Source organism: Arctopsyche grandis, chromosome 12 (genome assembly GCF_051622035.1).
Source record: "Arctopsyche grandis isolate Sample6627 chromosome 12, ASM5162203v2, whole genome shotgun sequence".
NCBI classification, from domain to species: Eukaryota; Metazoa; Arthropoda; class Insecta; order Trichoptera; family Hydropsychidae; genus Arctopsyche; species Arctopsyche grandis.
This window is the reverse complement of record NC_135366.1, coordinates 8,467,299-8,494,320: the sequence shown is the minus strand read 5'-3', so window position 1 is coordinate 8,494,320 and position 27,022 is coordinate 8,467,299. Positions and strand designations below refer to the sequence as shown.

The 27,022-nt window shown below is 35.7% G+C and overlaps 4 protein-coding genes across 12 annotated transcripts; 2 read left to right on the top strand and 2 right to left on the bottom strand.

The window, feature by feature from the left end:
• Positions 1-8,652, top strand: Nup214 (nuclear pore complex protein Nup214). Its single transcript, XM_077443495.1, has 24 exons — positions 1-186; positions 264-402; positions 477-658; positions 733-911; positions 988-1,196; positions 1,272-1,392; positions 1,646-1,733; positions 1,817-1,916; positions 2,000-2,153; positions 2,235-2,349; positions 2,428-2,596; positions 2,682-2,761; positions 4,200-4,376; positions 4,453-4,619; positions 4,697-4,861; positions 4,933-5,139; positions 5,216-5,709; positions 5,811-7,436; positions 7,513-7,692; positions 7,772-7,835; positions 7,916-8,025; positions 8,098-8,217; positions 8,287-8,413; positions 8,496-8,652. The coding sequence occupies exons 1-24, from the start codon at positions 148-150 to the stop codon at positions 8,521-8,523; spliced, it is 5,040 nt and encodes a 1,679-aa protein (XP_077299621.1). The 5' UTR covers positions 1-147; the 3' UTR covers positions 8,524-8,652.
• A 2,932-nt stretch (positions 8,653-11,584) lies between these two features.
• On the top strand, positions 11,585-13,587 carry Ssb-c31a (single stranded-binding protein c31A). Its single transcript, XM_077442436.1, has 2 exons — positions 11,585-12,332; positions 12,637-13,587. Exons 1-2 carry the CDS (start codon positions 12,258-12,260, stop codon positions 12,895-12,897), a joined length of 336 nt encoding a protein of 111 aa, XP_077298562.1. The 5' UTR covers positions 11,585-12,257; the 3' UTR covers positions 12,898-13,587.
• On the bottom strand, positions 13,451-16,508 carry LOC143920554 (uncharacterized). 2 transcript variants are annotated; one of them, XM_077443466.1, is made up of 10 exons: positions 16,259-16,508; positions 15,978-16,185; positions 15,602-15,869; positions 15,382-15,520; positions 15,173-15,302; positions 14,885-15,095; positions 14,679-14,811; positions 14,464-14,608; positions 14,098-14,319; positions 13,451-14,021 (listed from the first exon to the last, which is right to left on the bottom strand). In XM_077443466.1, the coding sequence occupies exons 2-10, from the start codon at positions 16,182-16,184 to the stop codon at positions 13,548-13,550; spliced, it is 1,929 nt and encodes a 642-aa protein (XP_077299592.1). In that variant the 5' UTR covers position 16,185; positions 16,259-16,508; the 3' UTR covers positions 13,451-13,547. The 2 variants fall into 2 exon arrangements, with proteins under 2 accessions (XP_077299592.1, XP_077299593.1); XM_077443467.1 differs by having other exon boundaries at positions 16,263-16,503.
• Positions 16,509-20,090: 3,582 nt separating this feature from the next.
• Prp40 (pre-mRNA processing factor 40) lies at positions 20,091-24,992 on the bottom strand. 8 transcript variants are annotated; one of them, XM_077442252.1, is made up of 15 exons: positions 24,549-24,957; positions 24,025-24,180; positions 23,765-23,913; positions 23,570-23,694; positions 22,748-22,872; positions 22,521-22,669; positions 22,309-22,420; positions 21,867-22,229; positions 21,692-21,797; positions 21,368-21,597; positions 21,101-21,298; positions 20,907-21,014; positions 20,658-20,831; positions 20,402-20,574; positions 20,091-20,336 (listed from the first exon to the last, which is right to left on the bottom strand). In XM_077442252.1, the coding sequence occupies exons 1-15, from the start codon at positions 24,795-24,797 to the stop codon at positions 20,237-20,239; spliced, it is 2,517 nt and encodes an 838-aa protein (XP_077298378.1). In that variant the 5' UTR covers positions 24,798-24,957; the 3' UTR covers positions 20,091-20,236. The 8 variants fall into 8 exon arrangements, with proteins under 8 accessions (XP_077298378.1, XP_077298376.1, XP_077298383.1 ...); XM_077442250.1 differs by having other exon boundaries at positions 20,092-20,336; positions 21,683-21,797; positions 24,549-24,992; XM_077442257.1 differs by having other exon boundaries at positions 20,092-20,336; positions 21,101-21,286.
• Positions 24,993-27,022: the final 2,030 nt, after the last annotated feature.

Below are 27,022 nucleotides of genomic sequence, written 5' to 3'. Positions count from 1 at the left end.
ATATTTTATTATCTTCTTATAATCATGTTTTGTTGTGCAGAATATTGAGGTTATGTGTCGTACAGCGGTTAGATGTGACGGCGGCTGCCATCTGTGTCGAAAGTAGATTTAGCATAGTACTGCAAAACTTGGCAAATTCCGATTGCCATGGAGCCGGTAGCGGCACCTGACTCTCTCGATCTTCAGGTAAAAATTTCAATCCACTTCATTCCAACATAATCTCAATACACACAATACTAATCTACATTATAAATTTCCGACAGGACTTTCAATTCAAATTGCACAGACGTGTTCAAATATTTAATCCATCAATTCCTATCACCTCGGAACCGTTAGATGTGATCGCCACGGCTAGTAAATATGGACTTTTATTCTTAGGAGCACCTGATAAAACATTACGTGGTAATTATTGTTGTGCTTCATTTAGCCCTGTGAATCTATGACATTACCTCAATTTAAACAAATCTATATTGCAGTATTGCAGACGAAACAACTAGTCGAAAGTTCAGGTACACAATGCCCTCAAAGAACTATTCAGCTTCCGTCGGTGCCTGTACACGTATCATTGAATTGTGACTGTGAATTGCTCAGCGTTGTTGTATATAAAGAAAGCGCTCCAGTTGTAATTGTATACAATACGAAAAGTCTTGTAACCGAGGTAACTGCAATTGATAGAATATTATAAAATATTTTCCATACGCTCTCGTGTAATTCAAATTTGTCATTTGACAGAACGTGACTGTATTTAAAGAAATACGTCTCAGCGCAACTCCCAACGTACAATTATGTCGCCTTCTTTGGAATCCGTGTCAAGCCGATTCAATGGCTGTTTGTATGTCAGACGGAGCTCTGTCAGTTTTTCAGTGCAAACCAACATCACTTGAACTTCAAAATAAATCTACAAATGCCAGGTTATTTTAATAATGCAATTTGAATAAAGTTTTACTGTTTAAATATAATTTTTAATCAATTATAACGTACGTCTAGATGTCTGTCTTGGAGTCCTAAAGGAAAGCAAATAATCACTGGAAACGCTGATGGAACTCTCAATCAATACAAACCAGATTTGACCCTAGTAAAAACCATTCCGGCTGCCAAAGTATTCAACAATACAGCTGTATTGTCAATTCATTGGCTATCCAATTACCAATTTTGTGTAGTATATGGAGACTCCACCAACCCTGAAAGCAGACCATGTAAACTGATGGATATTTCAATTTTAACATAATCGTGTTGTTTTATTTAATTTCATTATTATTTTGTTATTGCAGGTGTTTCAATTGTAAACACACCTAAAGCGGGAACTTGTTCTTACATCAACTACGATGACATATGTTACAGTATGGGTGACTCTCGAACTAATCAATATTTCCTGCTACATCTTCCCTTATGGTGTTTTTTACATTCATTGGTTTTGATCATAGAAGTAGAATGCATAGAATGGTCATTGTTAACAAAAGTATCGTCTAAAAGCGAGCCATTGAAGAGATAGACGAAGTTTAGCAAACAATGAACAAACTCTGCCGCGCAGATTTTTTGTAGCAACATTTTTGGAGGCTGAGAGCGATTCTATGCATTCTTCTTCTATGGTTTTTATAAAATAATCTTTTTTTCAAATCGACAACATAGTTTATTTTATTTTTAGGGGTGTGATATTATCATCGTCCGCTAATAGTATGGAAGTTGGTGTGCTTGGAACTTTGGATCAAAACAACTGGCAGCAATGGATACAGGTCACTAAAATATGTCTTTTTCATGTATTTTTATAGGTTTGGACAGCTTTTAACTGTTTTTTTTTTTTTTTTTTTTTATTTAGGTTGACGAAGCTCGAGCTGAATTGCCTTTAATGGATAAACAAGAAAGTTATCCTATCGGAATTTCATTGGATAATTCTGCCCTAATTCAATTACCTTGGGGTAAAATTATCATAATTTTCTATCCACTTTTGAATTATAAAACATACATGCATATTTTAATTTTATTTTATACAATTTTTCAGGTGATGGACAAATTCTTCCGCACATGCCGATGTTACATATTTTAACTCACACTGGAATATTGGTTTCATTTTTTGCAATCAATCTCACTCAGAATGCTCAACCATTATGTATCACCCCAGAAGCAATAAATATTCAACAGCATTTGTTTGCATTGTATGAGCTATACATTTTATACATTATGACAATGAAACAAAATATTCTGTCGCTAATTTCATTATGCATTTCACCTTTCAGAGATAATACTCAAAGTGCGCCACTGCAAAATAACACACCACCTGCTCAAATTCCAAGCAATGTTCAAGATTTTTCATTCAACATTGCCCAAAATACTATCACTTCAACGCCCACTGTAAGGAAATTCTTAGTAATGTATAATCATGGATTTGAACTAAATTTTCAATATTAATTTACATGTATGTATTTTCAGATACCTAAAAGTAGTAACATTACTGCAAATAAACCAATTTCAACCAATCTTTTTGCCAATGTCGTTGAAGAACCTAAACCAAAAGAAAATCCGCCCGAACCATCCTATAAAACTCCACAAATACAATCAATTACTAATATGTTTAGTAAATTTGATTCTTTAAATAATGGTACGTCGACATTAAAAAATGTGAATTCTCAAATGAAATTAATTTATAATTGATAGTTTGTAATTCTTTTGTTTATTTGCTTCAGGAGCAACTTCGTCAGATTTCAAAAACACAATGCAATCACAGCAAAAAGCTCAAGAAATTCAAACTCAGAATGTAGTGAAGGTAATTGTATAATACATAAAAAAATAAAAATTAATATATTAACTCAATATGGACTCGTAAAAATAATAGGTTTTGTAAATTTAACACAGCTCCTAAACCTTTCTGTCAATTAAATTGAAAATTAAAATACAGCTTTTTTATATATGTATTGATCAGTATATCTCAAACTGTAGTTTGTTGTATTTGATTTTGTATAAAATTTATATACATTTCAATCCGGTCTACGTGACGAGACAGAATGTTAAATGACAGAAAACGCAAATATCGGAAGGCAAACATCGAAAATCGAAAGATCAAAAAAAAATGGTGCATCGTAAACGGTACATACTCACTTAATTTGCGCGAGCAGGATACAACAGGAACAAGAGGAACAAGCTTTTCCTCCCGTATTAATGTGCGTGCGCAGAATACGGGAGGAAAAGCATGTTCCTCTTGTTCCTGTTGTATCCTACTCGCACAAATTAAGTGAGTATGTACCGTTTACCATGTACCTTTTTTTTTTTAATCTTTCGACTTAAGATCTTTCGATTTTCGATATTTGATATTCGATATTTGCGTTTTCTGTCATTTAACATTCTGTCTCGTCACGTAGACCCATTTCAATCATACCAGGAAAGCCTTACAGGCAACCCCAATGCGCCTTCCTGGCCAATTACTAATATTGCAGCATTTTATTCATTATATATAAGACACTGAAAAACTCGCAAATCAATGAGACATCTATCAAATTGTACACAAACTTATTTATTGCACATTAATCATACACAAATTATTGGTGACAGGAATATTAGTATGTATAGGAAGGATTTTGGCCAATTTTTACGGGGAACCGTTTCAACAATGAAATCAGAGAAAATTGGCAAACTCTGATAGGAAACGATCAACCTGGAGTCACAAATCCAGGTGTGACCAGTAGCATACTCTGGAAAATTCATTTTCACTCGAGGCCCGGCCCTGGGATCGAACCCGGCACCTCACAACGCTAAGCAGAAGCTTAACGACCAAGCTATGCTGCTGGCTAGCTGGATATCTACATATCTAATAGATAGATATCGCTATTCATTTGAATAAAAGATTAAATTCGAGACGCTACGCGAAAAAAAACAGTCGATTTCGATATATCTGAGGATTTGAAATTATTTCTGAATATTATCGATAAATTTCTTTGAATAAAAGTCAAGCTTTAAACCATAGAAATATATATTTTTTAATTTATTTATAGATATTTTGGATCAAAATATGTTGGTATGATATCTATGGATGGAAATTTGAAACTAAACCTTCTCATTTATTTATGTATGAAGTTTGAAGAATTCATAAACACACATGTTATGTTGACTGCCTTTGAATGAAATTTTATTTAAAAACACTGTATGTATGTATGTATGTTTATGGTTACGGCCCATAGTGAGTAAAAAATCATTTTGATTGCTTTCAGCAAACATCAGAAAATGCAAATAAAACTCTTCAAAACAAAAGCACTGAATTGACATACGAATCTATTATAAAATCTGTTCCGAATGAGGTTATTAAATCAATGCTTTTGAGTGAAGTCAACAGTTTTCAACACGAACTATTTGAATTACTACAACGATGCAGAGGTGTTAATATTGAGGTAATATTTTCTATTAAATTATCAACCTTTACATTTTCACATCCAACTTCAATTGTAAATGTTGTTTTGGGCGCAGGTCGGTGATGGGGATGAAATGAACAAAATCGCCACTATTCTTTCCAGCAATAAAATATCCTCTCAGATTAATTGGTCTGACGATGATATGAAAAAGCAGATGACAATTTTGAAGCACGATTTAATCAACACGTGTGCATTTTTGGCCGAAGCTCGTATGCAACCAGCGTAAGTTCCTTTAGGTAATTTTGTCATAGTCTGTTTCATTTTGTAATTCATAACTATTTGTGTGAACAATCTTACAGGACTATGGAATTAGAACAGCTGGCTCAACTAGATCCAGTTTCTGCAAATAAAATGACTTGTATAAAGTTGACTTCTTATTATATTGAATCTCAATTGCAACAAGTTAACAGTGTTTTAGATGAACAGTGGGAAAATTTTCAAAACACGTGCAGACAGAAGACTTTGTAAGTAGAGTAACCTAAATAATTCATAATTACTATAAATATTGTCCCAACGATTGGTTTTGTTATTTTAGAGCCTTGGATGGAATTAATAATACTGACTACATGAAAATGCCCACACTTGAAAAGATCTATCAACCGTTATTGAAACAATCTGAAATATTAGTTAAACAACAAAACATAATTGCATCTTTGCAAAATACTATGGACGGGATGGATCTTGCAAGTATACCCCGCAAAAACCCATCGTCATCAACTAATACTCAATCTGATAACGATAGGTATTTACATTTTATTATTGCAAATACTCATTAAGATTGTATTACTCATATATATATGTATATTTGATCGTTTCAGCAAAAATAAAACCCTATCATGGTTAGCTAAGAGCCTCAACGATATGAATATACAATCAAAAAATGTCAATAAAACATTTGTCTCGAAAAAATCTAATGCTAAATATGACGCCCTTAGAAATGCGCTATCCAATCGCAGAACAGTTAAAATTAAACCGGTTAAAATGGACCCACCCAACTTGTTACAATCGTTCCATGATTGGAATTCTACCATTAAACCCGATACAAAGGTGGCGAAATCAGATTCCACGATTAAAAACACAAACGTCGCTCCGAATGTGAGCATAGTGCCACAAGTTGTCTCTAAACCCTTGATCGTCAACAATCAAAGTAATATTGTGTCCACACCGCCAAAAAATAATGCATTGCAAAATTTAAATGACTTTGTATCGAAAACAACCAACCAATCAAACAACATGAATGTGAAATTGATCAATCCGTCACCGACTACAGCAACCGCTACTGCTGATAAACTCAAAGAATATTTTGCAGCGAGTAAGTTCAAATTGCTTAAATATTTTTTGTGTGGGTTGATTCACTCTGTAGAACTATATACGAATGTCCGAGTTCGGTCACATGTGAAATTTTTTTTTCAGAACCAACTCCGACTGCTGGATTTCAAAACGTTTTTGGACAGAACATATTTGCAGACAAGAAATCGGTCGCTGAACCTAAAATTAATATCTTTGTTCCTCCTAGTACAGCTGCATCTCCTACTTCAACTATACCGATAGCAGTATCAACTTTTAAGCCATCGCCTGTTTCAAATCCTCCACCTTTACCTATAATTCAACCATCCATTCCGGTTAGTGCTGCTCCAAGCATATTCGGTGCTGTTTCGCAACCACAATCAAATATTAAAAAACCGCTTGAACAGGTGGAGAAGAAAGATATTCCAACTTCTACTCCATTGATTAAAGAAACTCCAAAGCCACAAACTGAGGCTATATTCAAATTACCGGTGTCTACCTCTATTTTCGCGCCGTCTACTACTGCTCCAATTCAATTAAAAAATTTCTCATTCTCGTTTACATCCCCAACTGCTACAACTTCATTGAACACCAGTATCAGCCCTGTAAAAGCAGTTCAATCACCAAATCAGGCAGTCGTAAATACAGAGCAACCAAAATCAAGTTTGATACAGTTGTTAACCAAAGACATCGCAACAACCACAGCACCAGTGCAAGTTTTCAACAAACCTGTTGTAGGGTCATCTTCAATATTTGCTCCGAATCCTCAATTGAATTTGAATTTTACTCCAAATTCTGTAGCAACAAATAGTTTTGGCGCTGTCACTAATACAGCGCCTTCGATATTTGGTTCTACTGCTCAAACAGTACCAAATGCAGCAGTTGTAAAAGATGAACCAACCAAATCCATTCAAATCAATCCAAATATATTCAACGCAAAAAGCATTTCATTACCTACTACTAGTACCACCCCAGTCATAACAACCAGTGTTTCATCTGAAACGGTTGCTAAATCTGGAAATGTAGCTCCAGCTCCGATTGAGAAAAGTTCAGAGCCTAGTAGAGTACCCAATATGTTCGGTGCTACTCCTATCACTTCTCCGGCTGTTAAACCATTTGATAAAGGTGTGACTGAAGTCGCTTTTGGTGCAATTAAAACTTCAGAAACGCCAAACGTTGTTGTATCTGTTGCCCTTCCAATCGCTTCCCTATCGTTTGGTACTACGACTGCTTCTAGCATCTTTCCCAGTACATCTGTTCCGTCCTTAATTACCAATACTTCTACAGCTGCCACTACAACTGCAACAGCTCTATTCAGCAGTCCTCAGCCATCCGTATCCACAACTGCACCATTTGCAAATTCTAATGCACCAACAAATATGTTTGGGTCTCCCACTGTATCTACGAGTCCTACTTCAAGTAGTATGTTCGGATCTCCTGCTCCCGTTAACACTTGCGCTTCATCACTGTTCGGAGCCGCCAATGCTGCCATAGACACATCAGTAGCATCGATGTTCGGAAGTACTAGTATTTCTACATCAAACGCCCAATCTCCATTCGGGACTGCCAATAAACCGGCCGGCTCGATTTTCGGCGGTGGATCTTCCGTATTCGGTGGTCAAACAACATTTTCTTCTTCTGGCACGTCTATATTCAGTGGAAATTCTACTTCAACTATTGGACAACCTCAGAATAATTCCGTGTTTGGAGGCACTGCTACTTTTGGAGGTGGTGCTACCTTTGGTGGTTTTGGTAAGAAAGCTTGTTTGATATATTAATGAAATAAACACTAGTGATTTTATGTAAGAGAATATTTACAATTGTGCAGGAAACACTCAGCAACCAGCTAACATATTTGGCCAAGCTGTACAGCCAACCAACACTTTTGGTAATGCAAATAATGCAAATCAAAGTTCTATTTTTGGTGGAAGTCCCATTGCAAAGAGTACATTCGGATCACCAGCTCCAGCTCCTCAACAGTCATTATTTGGCACACCATCTGCTCCCAGTATTTAATTTTAACATGATATCTTTACAATAGCATAATAAAAAACAATGACTAATTAAATTGACATATTCATTTGTAGACTCTCAAGTATTTGGCGGTTCACCGGCATTTGGATCTAAACCTGTCTTTGGTCAAACAACGAGGCATAATATATGACTTAGATTTGATTTAATTTTAAATATTCATTTATGTGTATTTAACAAATATATTTCAAAATTTTCAGCTTTGGATCACCGCCTTCGGGATCTTTTGGCGGTATGTTTGGGTCAAACGATCAAGGTAGTGTAGCTCAAACTGGATTTGGAACCACCAGTGGATTTAACAAACCGAGTGGTATGTTTTAGTTTAGTTAATCACATCGTTATTTATCTGAATTTCAATTATAATTTTTTTTTTATTATTTAGGTGGTTTTGGTGGCAGTCCTAAATTTGGCGGATCTCCATCATTCGGTTCGTCTCCCACATTCGGATCTACACCTGGTTTTGGTGGCCCTGTGGCTAATAATTCGTTTGGTGCATCGCCAGGTATGCCAGAAATCATAATATTGTAATGAAATCCGTATTTGCGCTGATTAATGAGTATTTTTAATTTAGGTTTTGGTGGAGGGACCCAACAGTCTTCAACATTTGAAAACTTGGCGAGTCAAAGTACGATTTCCTTTGGAAATCTAGCACAACAAACTCAGCAGCCTCAACAGCAATCTGCACCAGCATTTCAAGGGTAATTTATATGCAAATTTTCATAAATAATAGCGTTTTGATAAAATGTTATACATGATTGAATATTTCTTGTTTAATTTTAGGTCTTCGTCGTTTTCTACTTGGCGCTAGTGGAGTTTAACGATTTATGTTTAATTTAATTAATCAGAATTAAATATCAATAAATTAATTTTGTGTTTTAATATAATTTAATTTTAAAATATTTTTGAATGTGTATGAAATATATTAATTTTTCAAATGACAATTGTTTTATTCTTTATATTATTTGGAGTGAGTAAAAATTTAAAACTATGAGAACTAAGATTAGATAAGATAAGGTAAGAATTAAGAATTAAGATTAGATAAGATAAGAACTAAGATAAGGTTTTAAGCTATAAAAATTAATTATATTTTAATTTCGTAATTCAAATTTGTATTTATGTCAATATTGTTACGTACACCGCCGAGTAAGTACAATCGGATTTGGCCGAGTAGCATCCCAGAGACTTGTGACCGTTATTTATTTATTTTTATTTTTTATTTAATTTACACCAAGAAGGCCTAACAGGTAAACCCAATGCGCCTTCCTGGCCAAAGGCAATTATATAAACATATATGTACACCATTCATATATACACAAATACTTCCACGTATACACAAATACACATTCATACATACATAAATATAAAAATACACATATACATATACATACATACACACCTACACATATATATATATTCACATATACATACATATATATATATATATATATATATATATATATATATATATATATATATATATATATATATATATATATATATACATATACACATACAATACATACATCCATATACATACAAACATTATACATGCATATACACATAAACACATAAATCATTACAATATTAGTTATTGAGTTCAATTGACTCATATTAAATAGTTCTGACATAAAAATTAATTCATTAGGAACAAAATTCAAACTCCTAGGATTAAAATCACCCAAGATCATGACTTTCCTGCCAGCCAAAACATTAAAATTATTTTGCAAATTTGAAAAAAATGAATTTATAATTCGGAGGAGATTCATTCGGGGGAAAATACAGTACACATATTAAAATAGAAAAATTCTTTAAGCGAAGTTCAACCCAAATATGTTCACCGATGGTATTGAGCTGATCAAAAAGGCGAACAGATTGAAAACTAGCAGCTCGTACAGTGAGAAGTACTCCCCCGCCTCTGCTGCAACGATCCCTCCGAAAAACTAAACAGCGGTCATCGAAAAGTTCGCCATTTAAGACAGAATCGCAAATCCAAGTTTCAGAAAAAGCAATTAAGTTATAATTGGTTTCAAGGATTATCTCTAGACTAAGTGCGTGTAAGTCGAACAATGGCCACTGAATTGGCCGCTATTGGTCCTTTCTCAGAAGTGACCGATACCGTGGACTGAGTGTCGTGGGAATACATATCCGGTTACATGCCTTAACAATAGGGAAGTAACCGGACGTCGAAGATGCCCCGAGCGGCCTATCCGTTATAAGGCGGTACTTAGGCGATATCAAGACATTCTGGACGGAGCACTTCCAGTGCGTGTATCTCCTTAATCACCAATAAATGCTGTGAAACGACTTTGGCCTTGTAGGAATCTCGTCATCGTCATCGTCATCGAAACATTCGAGAATATTCCACAACAACAAACCACATTCCTTGCAGAACTCACCACACGTAAACAACACGTGCACTTCTTGGAATCAATCGCCAGTTCCTTCGAGAATGTTCCACCCCTCACACTCGAGCGGAACAAAACCAGTCGAACCACACCTGCAGCCATTATATTAAACTCAAGCGGAACGGTGCCAAATCCAACTCAAGCGGAACGGTGCCAAATCCTTCGAGAATGTTCCACCCCTCACACTCGAGTGGAACAAAACCAGTCGAACTACACCTGCAGCCATTATATTAAACTCAAGCGGAACGCCCCTACCAGTCGAGCGGAACCAAAACGGTCGAAACACGCCGCCGCCATTAAACTACGCTAATAATCGCCGAACCTGTGTGCATGTGTAGACAATTAACTTGCACGTTGATGGGCTTCTGTCAAGAGAGGACATACATAATCCTACCCCAATCTAAAATAAAATCAGATATTCTTCATAATAATTACAAGATATATTGAAGCTACCCAGGGAGAAATTACAATCGTTAGGCCCCAAACGCACAAAACTTTTTGTCACGCGATCACCTAGGGGGAAAACACAGCGCGGAACATGGCACGTGGAACGTCGACAAGTTCTATTTTTCTTCAAATATAGGATACACCGTTATCGATCACTACAATTTTATCGAAAACTATTATTAAGATAGAAGTAGAATGCATAGAATCGCTCTCAGCCTACAAAAATATTGATACAAAAACTCTGCGTGGCAGAGTTTGTCAGCTATTTGCTTAGTTGTTTGCTAAGGGACGATCACTTCCACGATTTTTTTTCTCACTCTTTTGTCTCTCTTCTGACTTTCCGTCTCTCTATTCGATGGCTCGCTTATAGACGATACCTTCGTTAACAATGACCATTCTATGCATTCTACTTCTATGATTATATTGCTGTCGGTTCCCTCATCACTATGATGTCCGGTCAACCAGCTGCCTCCATTCAGTTCTAAATTCGGCCAGGCGAAGACTTGCTACCGTGGAAGCGCCCGTCGCTGCAGATACTTGGTCATTCCATCGTGCGGGGGATCTGCCTCTGGCTCTTCTGCCTTCGACGCTACCAACCACAACCAACCGCTCCAGGCTCTCCTCACCTCTTCTTGCAATGTGGCCGAAGAACTGCAATATACGTTTCAGGCATATTGTTGACAGTCTATCCTTGATTTTCAATTCTTCAAGAATAGACACATTCGTGCGTTTGTCGGTCCAAGGCACTTCTATGATTATCAAGGACAAAGAAGGATTTTTAATTAGAATTTAAGAGATCAACGATCCAATTAGCACGAGCCACGACTGTAGTGTTTTCTACACACTTGAAGAAAATGTATCTAATAATTTGTAAGATCGCCAATTTAGTAGTCGGCGGTCATCAGTGTAAGATCGCCAATTTAGTAGTCGGCGGTCATCAGTGTAAGACAGGTAGTGCTGGCTGTTGCGAAGTTGCGACGTTCGTTGAGGGGGTCACCAGTGTAAGATCGCCAATTTAGTAGTCGGCGGTCACCAGTGTAAGACAGGGAAGGTATGTTGACCGTATCCCGGTCTAACGAAACACGTGTTGTGTAGTTTGAAAGAGGATATTTATTTTCGTTCAATTGGTACAATGGTCATTGTATGTACGAAGAGGTTTCTTCGGAGATGTGATCTAGTTGAACTCTAGAGGCTCACTCTGCCGGTGGAGGTTGCTGCGTTGCTTTATAAACGTTTTGGGTTGAAGTGTGTCGTGTGCACATCTTTTGTTCTTGGTAGTCGCGCTGCCCTAGTTATGCTGCGAGCGTGGTTTTATGGGTTCATACGCCTGTACGTAGTTCGTGGTTTTTATGGGTTCAGTGTGTTCTTCCTTTGTTTCCCAGATACGTGTATAGAAACACGTGTCGACCTTTTGACGAGGCAAGCGTGTGCCATGCGTTAATGACTTTCCTGGATATGTGTCGCAGTGACCTGATGAGATCATTTCAGTTGTACAAATACAAATTTAACATAGAACTTGCCGTCGATGGAGGTAAATTCTCTTAAAAATGAAAAAAAAGCAACGAGTAGTTATAGACGCGAAAGTGTGACTTTAGGCCATTAAAAAAGTCAGTTTGGCGGGCAGCGAGGTGGCAGTGGGTTCGTCCAGTCGCCGTTTGTTGCTTGAGTCGTCAACGAATTGCACAATAAAATGCCCAAAAACAAGAAGCAAGCAGCAGCCAGCGCGAGCGGCAGCTCCAGCGACAGCGATGATGGCCCCGTCGATGTAAGATATCGGTCTCCCGCCAACACCGCGTGCCACCAACACTTCTCATTATTTATTTTCCACCCGGAAACCTTATTGTTTCCGAACCGCTATTTCACCCGCCATTACGCACTACATACATGCTGTATTTTAACCAAAATTCGATCACTATCGGATCTACCTATACTATTTCGATGAAACGTTATCACATCGCTTAACCTTAAACCACATGCATAGATAATCTCATATATCATTTGTAGTCAAGTGCGCACTTCAATATATCGGTTCAAACTTAAGGTAATGTTTGTCAACATTGTTTTTTCAGAGAAATCCACCTCCGTCAAAGAAGGCCAAAGCCTCCAGTGGTGCAAGGACAGAAGATAAAGAACCAACTTGGGTGCTCCAGAAAAACAAACTCGTCAAAGTTAGAGAGTTCAAAGGCAAAACTTACGTCGACATCAGGGAATTTTACGAAAAGAATGGGGAACTTCTTCCCGGTAAAAAAGGAATCAGTCTTCCCGTAGACCTCTGGCGGAAACTGTTAACTTTAACCGATGAGATAAACGATGCTATTTCTGCCAACTAATTTAATTAGTATTAAGTTCGTCTTTTTTTTTATTGTGTAATAAAATTACAATTCGACTTCACCTATCACACTACATTCACTTTTAAAATTTATCTACATATTTTTCATTTTATATATATTACCTGTATTTAGTTTAAGTTATATTTATTTCACATTGTTAAAGCGTTAATCGTACATGTTTTATAAGACCAAACTTAAATATATGAAATAAACAGCAGCATTGCCTATCATTTAATTTAATACAAATCAGCAAATTTCCGAATTGCAAGAACTTCTATCAGTATTGCGAGAAATTCAATCCCATCAGATTTTGCCAATTCCATTGGGCTGCCTTTAAGAAAGCTACATATAAAACAAATTTTCCTCATATATTAAAAACAACTAATGTTCTCAAGATTTGTCTATTACTAGGAAAAAAACTGATATGGAAAAATCTAGAATATTTTGAAGGAGAGTGAGTGTGCTTTTTAAACAAATAAATAGTAAAACCGATAAATCTATATAAAAACGTACCTGTAGAATAGTCAGAAATTTGTAGCAATAATACAACACAACCCTAATCATTTTAATTTATTAATACAACAAGAAATATAAAATCTTTATTTAAATACACATACACAGTAGACAATACAGTTTTTTTTTATACAAATTTACGTTTCAAAGCAGATTCCTTGTAGTGTTTGCTTGTGTGTTTCGAGGTGTTTGTTCAATTTATATTTTTGTGTATAAGCGCTATTGCACAAGTGACACACGTGAGGCTTCACGCCGGTATGAGTCATGTAATGTCTCTTCAGCACCTGCGATGTCATGAACTCTTTGAAGCATGTGTCGCATTTGAAAGGCCGTTCACCCGTATGCTTCCTGTTATGTTCTAAAAGTTGCCGTCGTGTTTTAAATACGCTGTTGCACAGCAAACACGAGAATAATTTATCGCTAGAATGCGACCGAACGTGCACATTCAACTCGCCACTGGTTAGGAAGCTTTTGCCGCACTCTGAACAAACATAATTCCTTAGACCTTTGTGTCTCTCCATGTGACACTTCAATAGACTGTTGGTTTTGAACGACTTATCGCAGTGGTTACAACTGTATGGTCGTTCCGTAGAATGAGTCGATATGTGACTCTATAATCATAATGAAATTTGAAAAATTTATCATACTTTTACGTATTGATTCAATATTTTTATATATAATACGTACTTTCAGATGACTAGATTGAGTAAAGCTAGCGTTGCATTCCTTACATACAAACTTCCTGATACCTAAATGTATTCTTTTGTGCATTTCAAGAGCAGTTGGATAAGCGAAAACTTTATCGCAGACGTTGCATACATAATTTCGTCGGCCATTATGGCGATTCATATGCATTTTGAAGGTTTTTTGATTGGAGAGCTCTTTGAAACATATTTGACAAACGAACGGCTGAAATAAGTAGAAATACAACTTTACATCGCTTAACGCTCATATCTTAAATGAGACAAATTAATAAAAATACTATAAAACAACAAATTCTATATATACATACATACATTGTGAACATAATTCAATTCAAATATCAATTCAAACCTTCAACCCATAGTGTTGTCGCATATGAGCATCTAATATATGAGATAGTTTAAACTTTTTTCCACATTTTGGACATTTTAATAAAGCTTTTGGTGCATATCTGACTTTAGTTTTAGAAAAATCGTCACTTGTTGCACGATTCTGCCTGGAATGAAAATTTTATATATACTTATTTTACACTTTGAGGTTTATATTAAAAAATTTATATAATTTACATAGCCAACGTTTCAGCATGAGATTCCCTAACATGTTTCAAGAGTGATGATCTATGAAGATGTTTAAAGCAAAACTTACATTGTTCCATTTTATAACTAGCTACACTTTTATTCGAAAGTCTAACTTCGCTATCTATAAAAACATCATAAGTTATTAATGCATACTACATTTATAAAACAACATATGTATTCCATTAATTTTTTACCATCGAGAGACACTCTGTTTTCAATCCTTTGAATAACAAAATGATCCGGCTGAGTTAATAACAATGTTTCATCCATATTTGAAGCCACTGCATTATTCTCTGCAGTAAGATTTCTGATTTTAAAATCATCTATGTTATTGACTGAATTTTCCTCGTTTTGATTGGAATTGAGGAACGTAAATTGATTACTGTTTTCAATAATGGTGTTGACCTATTTGTAGAAATTGTATGTAATTGGTTTAGAGGATTAATTTATTATCGCAACAAATGAATTCTTAATTTGATTACATCATAATGTTGTTGAACATGTTCTTTAAAAACATGTATAAGCGGAAATTCCTGGCAACATTTTATACATTTATATAATATTTGATCGTTTTTCAATATAATTTTTAATGGAAGTTCATTTTCTGGTGACCTAAAATTTTACCATACATATTTAGATATATACAATATATTTTCATTCTTATATTTAGTTCAAAAATTTATGAAATTACCTCTCAATGTAATCAAAATGACTATCTTTTAAGTGATGCTCTAATGAAGTGTCATTAGAAAAACAATTGTAACATATTTCACATTTGAAAAATCTGTCGATAACTTCATTTTCCTCCAAATGCAATATCTCGTTATTTTCTATAATAGTTTATAACAATGTTAGAAAAAAAAAAAAAAAAAAAAAAACAGATTGATTAAAAATTGTAACAAGTATATTGCCTTCTATATAATCATCCGTCTCAAGTGGAAAATGTATTACAGTATTATCTTCAGTTTTTGATATTAGATCCTGATTTATAGGTTGAATACTCTCACAATATACACTTTTGAAATCGCACAAAGATTCACCCTGATCATACAAATCGCTGTTGAAATGAAAATCATTCGGTTCTTCGAAACCCTCCCAGTCATTCTTTGAACTCTGATTGAACAGTTCAAATTTAACATCGGATACATTTTCCTCTTTTTTAATAATTTGTTTTTTAACCTGAAAAATAATAAAAATACGTTTATATACAGAGTAAACTCCAACGTTTCAATTAAAATTTATAACAAACACTAAAGAATCTAATGATGGTGATATAAATTCGATCACCGTTTGTCGAAGTATTCGGGCCGAGGCTCGGCACAACCGGCGAAAACGATAGGCAACTAGGAGTCTACGCCAACAGGGGGTGCACAAAACAGGCGGAGTATCCTTGACACCAGTGCATACACGCAATCTTCGAACCCACATTGCTGAAAGTCTGACGTAGCCGGGTCCCGTGAACGGTCTCAGACAACCACTGCAACCACCCCACATCCTACATAACCTCAAAATTAGTAATGATACGATTTAACTACCCTTTAAACGAAATACAATTGTAAAACTACTACCTGCCTGCATATGCGCGTATCAACTCGTTTACATGAATTAAGATTTCACGACACAAAATTTAAATTGCGAAATAGCAATCAGAATAATCAAATGAACTTATTTTTGAGCTTTGATTACCACGCGACGATTGAAATGCTTGGGATGTACATAATTTAAATAGTCATTAGTGGAATCTTTGAAATATTGATTTGACGTTTGAATAGCATGCGATGCAAATGACAGCCAGGTTAGACAATCTTATCATGGCTACCAACAGATGATTTCCGCGGGGTAAATGAAAAATCTACGAAATAGCTTGAATATTCAAATTTTATTTTATTTTATTGTTACAAAACAATATACACTCGTCATTACAGATTTGCTCCAATGCGACGGGTGTACGTTAACGAAATACAGAATACATAAACAATCAGAAATACAGTAATACATATACAATCAGAATATATAGCATATAACAATTAATCAGAAATAATAATCATAGAGATGTAGGAATCTCGTCATCGTTATCGTCATCGAAACAATCGAGAATATTCCACAACAACAAACCACATTCCTTGCAGAACTCACCACACGTAAACAACACGTGCACTTCTTGGAATCAATCGCCAGTTCCTTCGAGAATGTTCCACCCCTCACACTCGAGCGGAACAAAACCAGTCGAACCACACCTGCAGCCATTATATTAAACTCAAGCGGAACGGTGCCAAATCCAACTCAAGCGGAACGGTGCCAAATCCTTCGAGAATGTTCCACCCCTCACACTCAAGCGGAACAAAACCAGTCGACCCACAGCAGCAAGCGTCGACATCCAGCTCCTGACCTGCCACCACTACACCCCGCGGACTTGGAAGATCAACCAGCCGAACGAGCCAGCAACACATACCTACTCCGCCTACATTGGTGACCCCGACGTGATCTGAACACGCAACCTTCTGATCTGCCCACAGCGCTGACAACACACAGTACCCCGCCTACATTGGTGACCCCGACGTGATCTACGCAACCTTCTGATCATTCAACAGCGCTGGCAACACACATGTACCCCACCTACATTGGTGACCCCGACGTGATGTGAACTACGCAGCCTTCACAGCAGCCCACAGCGCTGCCAACATACCTACCCCGCCTACAGAGACATCTATGGATTATTTTTGTGTACAATTTTTATACATATAATAAATAAAACATTATAGAGATGTCTATAGAGATATCCGGTCTCCGTGACTTGACAGAATGTTAAATGACAGAAAACGCAAATATCGGAAGGCAAAGATCGAAAATTGAAAGATCTTAAGTCGAAAGATCAAAAAAAAATGGTGCATGGTAAACGGTACATCCTCACTTAATTTGCACGAGCAGGATACAACAGGAACAAGAGGAACAGGCTTTTCCTCCCGTATTAATGTGCGCGCGCAGAATACTGGAGGAAAAGCATGTTCCTCTTGTTCCTGTTGTATCCTGCTCGCGCAAATTAAATTAGTATGCACCGTTTACCATGCACCATTTTTTTTTATCTTTTGATTTTCGATGTTTGCCTTCTGATATTTGCGTTTTCTGTCATTTAACATTCTGTCTCGTCACGGAGACCCATTTCAATCATACCAGGAAGGCCTTACAGGCAACCCCAATGCGCCTTTCTAGCCAATTACAAATATTGCAGTATTTTATTCATTATATATAAGACACTGAATTACGAGACACTATCAAATTGCAAATCAATGAGACATCTATCAAATTGTACACAAACTTATTTACTGCACATTAATCAAACACAAATTATTGGTGACATATTGTATGTATGGGAAGGATTTTGGCCAATTTTTACGGGGAACCGTTTCAACAATGAAATCAGAGAAAATTGTCAAACCCTGATAGGAAACGATCAACCTGGAGTCACAAATCCAGGTGTGTCAAGTCACGTACACCCAGAGATATATATAGATTTCAGATTACTATGTATAATTATTACAAATTATACACAGGCAGATTTTGTGACAACAGGAATAGATCTAATACCAATTTTCAGGAACCGTTTCAGCAATGATCAGATAAAATTGGCAAACTCTGATAGAGAAACGATCGATTTGGAGTCACAAAACCCCCAAATCTAACCAGCAGATGGCGAGGAATCGAACCTTTGACCTCAGTGGTGCTAAATATATACGCTACCACTAAGCCAAACTGCTGGCTTATATTTAAATATTTAAACTTAAATTTTCTTTAGTCATGATCCTGTCTACAGGATCTTTTGAGAGTATTATTTTTAAATAAAATGATCATTCCTGCTGGCAGCTATATAATGTCTCGTTTAGAGAAAAGAGTATTTAGTTAATAGTAATTTCATACAAAAACAGTCTCATTGAACGGGCAGAGCAGGTACTAAAATACTATAACTATTCAAAATATAAACTACGCCGGAAAATTACCCGTATAGCAACCTCTGCTGAAAAGCGACATCTCCACTTGCTTCATGCGTTTGTTAATTAATAAACAAAGGGAAACGCCACATTTTTTGAAAACTTGAACTTGTGCAACATACACAACGCATGCAAGTTGCATATTTGAGGATGTGAGCTATGTGGTCACGTTTTATCAAATGTAGCCAGCTACTGTTGATATAATGTACCCATCTCTAAGCAGTCTGGTTTCGTTTAAGATATTTTTTCTTTCTAATGACATGGATTTTTCGCCATTCAGTCCATCTCAATCCCTGCTTATTCCAGGTAATCCAGGTTTTACTCAAAATATTAATATAACTTTAAAATATTGGACTATTACTATATCAAAAGGTCTCCTCTATTTAAACATAAATTAAAATAATAATGAATTAATTGTTCGATTAAAAATTATCTAAATTTCAACCATTAGAATGTAGGAATATAACCATAGAAATAGAATGCATAGAATGGTCATTGTTAACAAAAGTATCGTCTAAAAGCGAGCCATTGAAGAGAGACAAGAGAGAGAGAGAGAGAGAGAGACGAAGTTTACCAAACAATGAACAAACTGCCGCGCGGAGTTTTTGTAGTAACATTTTTGGAGGCTGAGAGCGATTCTATGCATTCTACTTCTATGAATATAACGGTTCGGTAAACACATCCCAAATGTGAATCGCTACCAGGATAACCGCTGCTAAAAAAATTACGCGCGCAATCAGATTTTTATTATAATCGACTAGACGTATGAACTTCGCATGTTGATACGGACTTACGAGTCCGGAACGTCATTTTAGATTTGATAATAATAAAAATCTCGTAACAAATCGTTTCTGAAGTAAGAAGGTTTGTAAAAAGAAGGATATGATGAGCAATATTTGGGCAGTTTTCTGTACGGCAATTTTCCTATGTGACAGGAGACCACATTTGGGATGTAACCCGTTTAACGAATATAACACAACTTGTCCTATCCTCTATCCCGAATCGAAGTCGATGATCTGATCTATTTCTCCACAAACTTAAGTCGCAAGATTGCATCCGACTCATCACTCGAACACTAAGGATAACCTCGAGCTCGTAGGAACTCCCGAGAGCACGATGACATTACCCAACCAGGATATAAACCAGCGCACCAGCCCCAGACGCCAGTGAGCTTCAGAAGTTCAGCTAATTATTCCGCTGAAGTGGGCAATTAACCCACTTCGCCCCGAATACACAGCATTTGCAATTAACTTGTACAAATACTGAACATTAATAAACGAACCTCTTAAAAACCCAAAGGAGTTTCCATAGGCCGGGGGAAAGTCGAAAATAGCCTCCCGTCCTATAAGATTAAAAGAACCTGTTCAACATTACCTCGTTCTTTGATGAAAGTATTATATAAAATAAAATTCATAAGATTACAATTATATTTAATATTTATTTTGTTACAATTATATTTCACTTACATTTTGTGGAATATATTATAATATAATAGAGTGGACAATTTACCGGATAATATAATAAGACTTATTTCCATGGTAAAAAAGATTGTCACTATTTTTAATCATCATCATGTTCGTTCAATTGTGCAAGTAAAGCAGCTCGTTGAGATTCGAGTTCAGTTTCACTCAAAGCTGAAGTTTCCAAGCCATGAGGAGATCTTTAAAAAAATTACAGATTAAAATACGCATGATAGATAATAATAAAAAATGATTTCTAGTTTACCTAATAGTGTCCTTATCAGTACTCCTCCGTTTATCCTTCTTCTTTTTAGGTTTGTGTGGTGGTGGATCCTCTCTGTCGGGACTCTGTGGTGCAGACCTTTTCGACTTCTTTACTTTATGTCGGGGCTCTTCTACTGGAGAATTTTCATGATGTGGTGAGCCCTCAGGTGAACGCTAAACATAATTAAAATCATGTTAATATTTTAGTTAACAATAAATATACTAAATGACAAATTTATCATGTTAAATAGTAATACAGGAGCCGGAGAATGTCTCTTATGTTTTGATTTTTTAGACTTCTTATGTGGGCGCCTCTCACCCTCCTCAGAGCTCCAAGAACTAATGGATCCAGTAGGAGATCCAGTAGGAGTGCGTCTGCCTGGATGTACGTCAATCTGTCCAGCATCCCGTTCGCCTCCACTTTCAGAATTCTATTAACATAATATTAAATTGGTTAAAACTTATACACAGATATTAAAATAATGAATAAATGTCAATAATAATACCAATGAAGAATGAGACCGAGAACGTTTCTTATTCTTTTTACTTCGTTTAGATTTCTTGCTTCTTGAATGGTAATGTGTACAACTTTCCTCCATTTCGTGTTGATATTCCTTATAAAAAATAGATTTATTACATAGTAAAACAGACAACTTAAGAGTATCTTGCCATTATTTAATATAATATATTTAATATTTACTTTGTACAGTCGAATACGATCTTCTTCGACAGTAATAGCTTCAAATTCTTTACTTTCGAGATCCAACATTGGGCGCACTTCTGACCAATGAAGTTGTTGATTTATTGATAATTGCCGCAAGCCCCATTTGAATGATGATTCAAGACGTTTTATGGCTCTATTTTCTTCCTTTAATCGATCTTTTTCCTTTGATTCAGCCTAAGAATCGATAATTTATTTATTCATACAAAAATAATAAAGAAGGAATTAGATAAATATTCATCATACCTTTTCCAATAGGGAATTGTAAGTCAATTTAACATTTCCAGCATCAAGTGAGGCAGATTTGCTATCTTCACATACGATTGTGGCGAAATCTTCGAATGTTGTTGCTGTAGTAACATCAAAGCTTTTTTCTTTGAGTATTTCTTTGATAATTTTCTTCTCGTCGTGAAATCTAGCCTTCAGATCTTCAACGTAAAACTTAAACAAATCAAGAGGTGTAGAACCACTCTGACCTACAACAAAATTTATAGAATTTGTATAACTATGAATTATGTAAATACATTATATATGAATCAAATAAGAATTTAAAAACAATACATGCTTCACCTAACATAGCGGAGAAACGTATATCGGCCGATATCAAAGGATATAACTCAACCCACAGAGACATTGACGTTAACTTTCCTTCCTCGTGTAAACCATCAAGGAGAGCCTTAAAAATAAAATAATTAATTCACTCCATTTAATTTATACATATTTTTTTAATTGTAAAAATATATACCAAAAAACTGTCTCTATTCTTCCTTTGTCCTCGTTTATTTCTTTTACGTGTCTGTTCTTTTTCAGCCAAATACTCAGATTCTAAACTCCTAATGTGCTGTTCAAATACGATTAGAGCATCTTCCTTATCCATACCAAGTAAACTGACATCATTTTTAAAAGCTGAATTTTCCAATAACATAACTTGAGCTTCACTCCATGTAGTTCCATAATTGATTTCAGTCATATTATCTAAGACCTGACTTAGCATTTTCATATTACGTTTCTTCAAAGTTTTGGCTTCTTCTTTTTCTCTCTTTGCCAAAGCGAATATGCAGTCCTCATAGATATCTCTACGGTCCGAATCAGGTACACAACGCCAAATCTTAAAAATTATATTACCAATGAAAAAGTAGGAATTAAAATTTCGAACACTTGTTCTAAAATTAAGGAAATGTACATACCTCCAAATTAGAGAACATTTCATCACATTTATAATACTTGGTAAGAGATGTCATTTTTTCGGAATTTAATAAAAACTGTTCAAGGTTTTCTCTATTCTTCTTTGTTCTCAATCTTAATAAATAAAATATGATATGTATGTATGTACATTAATCATGAATGCATTTTATATCAATTATATTTTATTATACATAATGTATTAATTAACACTTACCGTTGCTCTTCCCTCTCTTCCTTACTTTTTTGAGTTTTGTAAGCATGGAATCCTTGCTTTTTTTCATTCAACATTTTAAGAGTGGGATAACGTGGATCCTTACAAATTAATTTGACACATTGTTCCCAAGTTGCATTCGATGGAACATTCTATATCAATACACATTTAGCTCAATTAGTTTCAGTCAATATAAGATCATTACAAAAGTTACTAAATTGGGAAACAACCTTTTCCTTAAGAAGCTCTTTGAATGCTTCCATAGCTTCTTTTTTATCTTTAAAAACAATATTTGGTTCTGGCGTGGCAATACGAATTTCTGGTTGTACAATTACTGGTTCATTAACCTCAACTTCTGATAAATAAATAAAAAAACATGAAAAAATCCACATGTAATTTACGTTTCATCCTGATTAGGGATTCCAATACCGGTAATGCTGAAACCAATTCTACGAATTGAACAATTGAACGAATTAGTCGAAAAATTAGTCAACACTCAATATCTTTTTTGACCTGCTATTCAAAGCCGCTAATTATAACGTTATTTTGAAATCAAAGATAAAGTATGCCGAAAATATTGTACTTATACCTGAGACCATTTCCGAATACATCTATCGTCTCACCGTCTGAATAGATACATCTAATATATAATTTCGAAAGAAAAAACTGAGCGAAGCCGAGTAAAACCACTAGTATATAATATTTAAAAGCTAAAACCATCGCTTCCACACAAAAATTCTTCAAAGTAAGGAGCATTCAAAAATTTATTTACTTTATTTTTAACACTTACTGATCAGCATTTCGTGTAGTGTAGAAATTCTCAATACATTATTTCGAAATTAATTATTTCAAGTTATTGATTAAAATGATTAATGATCAACCTACAGTTATAATACACTTAATTAATATTTTATTGCACTAATGGTAAAAATAAATCAATACCGGTAGAGGGGAATTTCTATTCGGTAGTACCGGTGGTTACAAATTTCGGTATTTTTGGAATCCCTAATCCTGATACAATGTTTATAACAATTAAGTATGGCAAACTGTACCATTAATAGCAGGAACTGAAGGCAATACAGGTGGTGCAATTTCTATTGCAGCCAAAGTAGCAGCCATAGCTTGATCGAGAGCAGATTGTCCACTATTCATCATTGATCCTGATCCTCCAGCATTTCTAAAAAACATAAATTAACTATGCACTTGCAATTTAATATATTAAATAAAAGACGAAAAAAGAATTATACAAAGAAACGCCTTCTGCAGCAATTCTGCCTTTGATTTCTTCCAACTCCTTTGGTACAATCCAACTGGACTCTTTTGTATTAACATTATGATAGTAGACCTTGCCGGTGTCTGAGGTATATTCTTTCCAAACACATTGTGACAAAAGGTGCTGAAAATTCAATACATAATAAAATGTGGCTAAATCACAAGTACAATATTTCAATCAATTCTGTTGAAAAATGCGTTTGATTTCATACACTAAGTAATTATATTTATATACCTCTGATGGAGTTTTAAGTTCGTCTGGTTTTTCCCAAGCACTTTGTTTTGTGCTGGAATTGTAATAATAAGTACGTCCATCGGGTGCTTTGTGTTCAGTCCATGGACAGGCCTTCTCCATTATGGGAACAGGTTCAGTGCCAGGAGCTCCTATATCCTGAAAGACGCAAATTTAATGAATAAAGGGGCAATGTATGCAATATGTGGTAATCCAGAATATATAGAAATTTTAAAGATCAGATTTAAAATTTGTCAAATATTATAAGTAACTGTGCAAAATAATTGTATGCGACTGTTTTTACCTAAATAAATAATAAAAAAAAAAAGATAAATAATAAATAGGATTAAAATAAATGAGTTCTTGTTTATTTATTTTATAGTCTACCCTTCTCAAAATGAGTGTACCAGTCAAGGGTATAATGAAATTTTACTAAAAAGGTGGCTTCAATTGAAAAAGGTAGTCTTCAAATTAAACATAACACAAAAATAATTTGAAGTCGTAGTATATATTCACATAATACTTACAGGTTTGTAAGCTCCGAAGCCAGGAGGTGGAATTGAAAAGGGAGGAATCATTGGAGAAAATCCCATAGGCGGAGGGATAGCAGCGAGGTTCGGTGGGATCGCTGGGGGGATAGATATCGGCATCGGCATCGGCATCGGCATCGGCATCGGCATGGGCGGCATCGGCAAGTTGGGCAAATTGGGGGGCAGCGCGCCCAGCACCGGGGGCGGCGTCCCCATCACCACTGGCGGCGAATCCCTCTGACTCATTGTCTTCGCCTTTCGTCTGCCTCAAAAGCAAAATACTCTTCGACGGTGGATTTCAGTCGAGCAATGAATGGTCAACTCACAATGCGAATGGCTAATCAGAGTGGGAACTGACAGAACGAACCGGCGACCGACAGCCGCGCCGGCGATTATATCTAAACACGCAACATATCGACCACGACCGCCTTCCTCAAAATGAACGCTTCATTTTAAAATATCTATCGTTTTACGTTTCAATTCAATTAAAACATTTAGAAAATTGCCCGCCACTTAGCTACGGCTGCGTTATTTAAGCTAGTAAATTGTCCACCGATGATTTCATTAATATATTTTATTTGATCCTGTAAAATGAGATCCTACATAAAAGTTCCAGTCTTAATTTGAAACTGAAACATTCACTTATCGAAACGCATCGAGAAACGGAAACGGGAACGGGAATTGCATGCGTAATTGTACGATGGAACGATGGAACTTTCAGGATTTATTGTATGCATGTCCGGGAAGCCTACTGTGAAAAAAATCGGCCAAAAACAGGAACGGAAACGGGAAAAACGGAAATGAGTGGCATTGCAACGCAATAATTTCAAATGTTTTTAGGGTAAAATAAACAAATAGTTGAATAATTTCAAATGTATTCGCTGCTTGCGTTTTTCTGACAAATGGGAACGAGAACGAGAACGGGAACGGGAACGGGAATGGGAATTGCATGCGTTATTGTGGCATTGCAACGCATGCCGGGTTCAGCTAGTTCAATAATAAAAAGACGCTCCGTCTCTTTCGCGCACTTTTCTGTGAGTACGAGAACGCGCCAACTCTCAGTAACAAACCTGTAGTAAACTACAATCCTGGGTCAGATAGTGGAATTTTAAAATTAAAACACAAGAACCCTATAACATTATTGAAAATCTTAAATCAATGATGGAGCTTCTATTCTCTACTATGTATTTTGCTATTTATTTATTTAATAAACAGAGAGACACTTACAGCTAAAACAAAGACAATAAAATAAATAGTTAAACATAAGCCAATTAAAAGTTTCTTCAAATAGCATAAAATGAAAAATGGAACTTGCTATGAAGGCCAATAAAAAAGAAAAAAAATAACAATATAAAAAGAAAATAATGATAAATTTGTAAATAATAGTAGATTATGGTGAATAACAGTAGAAAATTAAGCAAAAAGGATTAAGGTAAAAAAAAAAACAAAACAAAAAAAGAAAGTACGGGTTAAAAAATAAAAAAACAAATAAGTTCCTAATAATAATTGAACTATCATGAAATAGGTCAATATTCTCATCTAAGCCATTGTAAAAATTGCACACTCTGACGATATAGAAGAGTTTCGACGATAATTAGTGGAGGCAATGGAAGCACGCAAAAGGGGCTATTTGCGTAGAGATCGATTTGGTACTATAGGGGGGGTTGAAGGTTTTGGACCGTTTCCCAGCCTATGGAAATTCAGTTGAATTTTGAAGAGGATCTTTATTACTCGATTAATACAGGTGTATTTGTATGTACAGCGAAATAGGTAAAGGATTCACTGGAACGAGCTAGGTCGAGTTCCTGAAGCTCACTGGCATCTGGGGACGATGCACTGGTTTATAAAGGTGTTGCTTGAGCAACGCGTAGCTGGGCTGGTGAGATCACGTTCTGGAAGATTCCGACGGGGTCGAGGTCTTCCTTTGTGTTCGATGTTTGATGCGTAGTTGCGTAGCTCCTTGGGATTTCCCGTGTACTCGTGATTGCGTATCTGGAGCGAGTCGAATCGCCTTTATGGGTAAGCTGGACGAAGTATTTCGGCCACGGCTAACTTTCGTGTACGAGAAGAGGACACGATGATGTCATTTGTACAGATTAAGTTCGATGAGGCAAATAGGTGATATCACAAGTCGTGCTATATCTCTACAGTACATATAAATAAAACTTACTTAGGATAGCAGAGCAGTCGATGTCACCTCGTAGTATCCGTGAAAGTAAAGTTATATCAGCTACGTTGCGTCGATAATACAAGGGAAGGATATGAAGCCTACGACATCGGGATTAGTAATTCATTTCTTTTATATTAAATTTTATATAAAAGAAATGATATCTTCACGGTGTGAAGAGGCGATTAGCAGAGAACAGTTTGGGTTCAGACAAGGCTTGGGTACCCGAGAGGCCCTTTTCTGTATGAAAACACTACTCCAAAGATGCAGAGAAGTCCGTAAACCTGTGTACATCTGCTTTATA

Excerpts from the sequence above, each read along its gene's own strand:
- Nup214 (XM_077443495.1), top strand. The coding sequence starts at position 148 with ATGGAGCCGGTAGCGGCACCTGACTCTCTCGATCTTCAG. Across the intron at positions 187-263 it reads CTGACTCTCTCGATCTTCAG|GACTTTCAATTCAAATTGCA; the intron begins GTAAAAATTTCA and ends AATTTCCGACAG. Across the intron at positions 1,393-1,645 it reads CTGCTACATCTTCCCTTATG|GGGTGTGATATTATCATCGT; the intron begins GTGTTTTTTACA and ends TTTTATTTTTAG.
- Ssb-c31a (XM_077442436.1), top strand. The coding sequence starts at position 12,258 with ATGCCCAAAAACAAGAAGCAAGCAGCAGCCAGCGCGAGCGGCAGCTCC. Across the intron at positions 12,333-12,636 it reads GCGATGATGGCCCCGTCGAT|AGAAATCCACCTCCGTCAAA; the intron begins GTAAGATATCGG and ends TTGTTTTTTCAG.
- LOC143920554 (XM_077443466.1), bottom strand. The coding sequence starts at position 16,184 with ATGTGGGGTGGTTGCAGTGGTTGTCTGAGACCGTTCACGGGACCCGGC. Across the intron at positions 14,320-14,463 it reads GACAACACTATGGGTTGAAG|CCGTTCGTTTGTCAAATATG; the intron begins GTTTGAATTGAT and ends TACTTATTTCAG. Across the intron at positions 14,022-14,097 it reads CTCAATCTAGTCATCTGAAA|AGTCACATATCGACTCATTC; the intron begins GTACGTATTATA and ends TTATGATTATAG.
- Prp40 (XM_077442250.1), bottom strand. The coding sequence starts at position 24,797 with ATGAGTCAGAGGGATTCGCCGCCAGTGGTGATGGGGACGCCGCCCCCG. Across the intron at positions 22,670-22,747 it reads AAGAGCTTCTTAAGGAAAAG|AATGTTCCATCGAATGCAAC; the intron begins GTTGTTTCCCAA and ends GTATTGATATAG. Across the intron at positions 20,575-20,657 it reads AGAGACATTCTCCGGCTCCT|CGTTCACCTGAGGGCTCACC; the intron begins GTATTACTATTT and ends AATTATGTTTAG.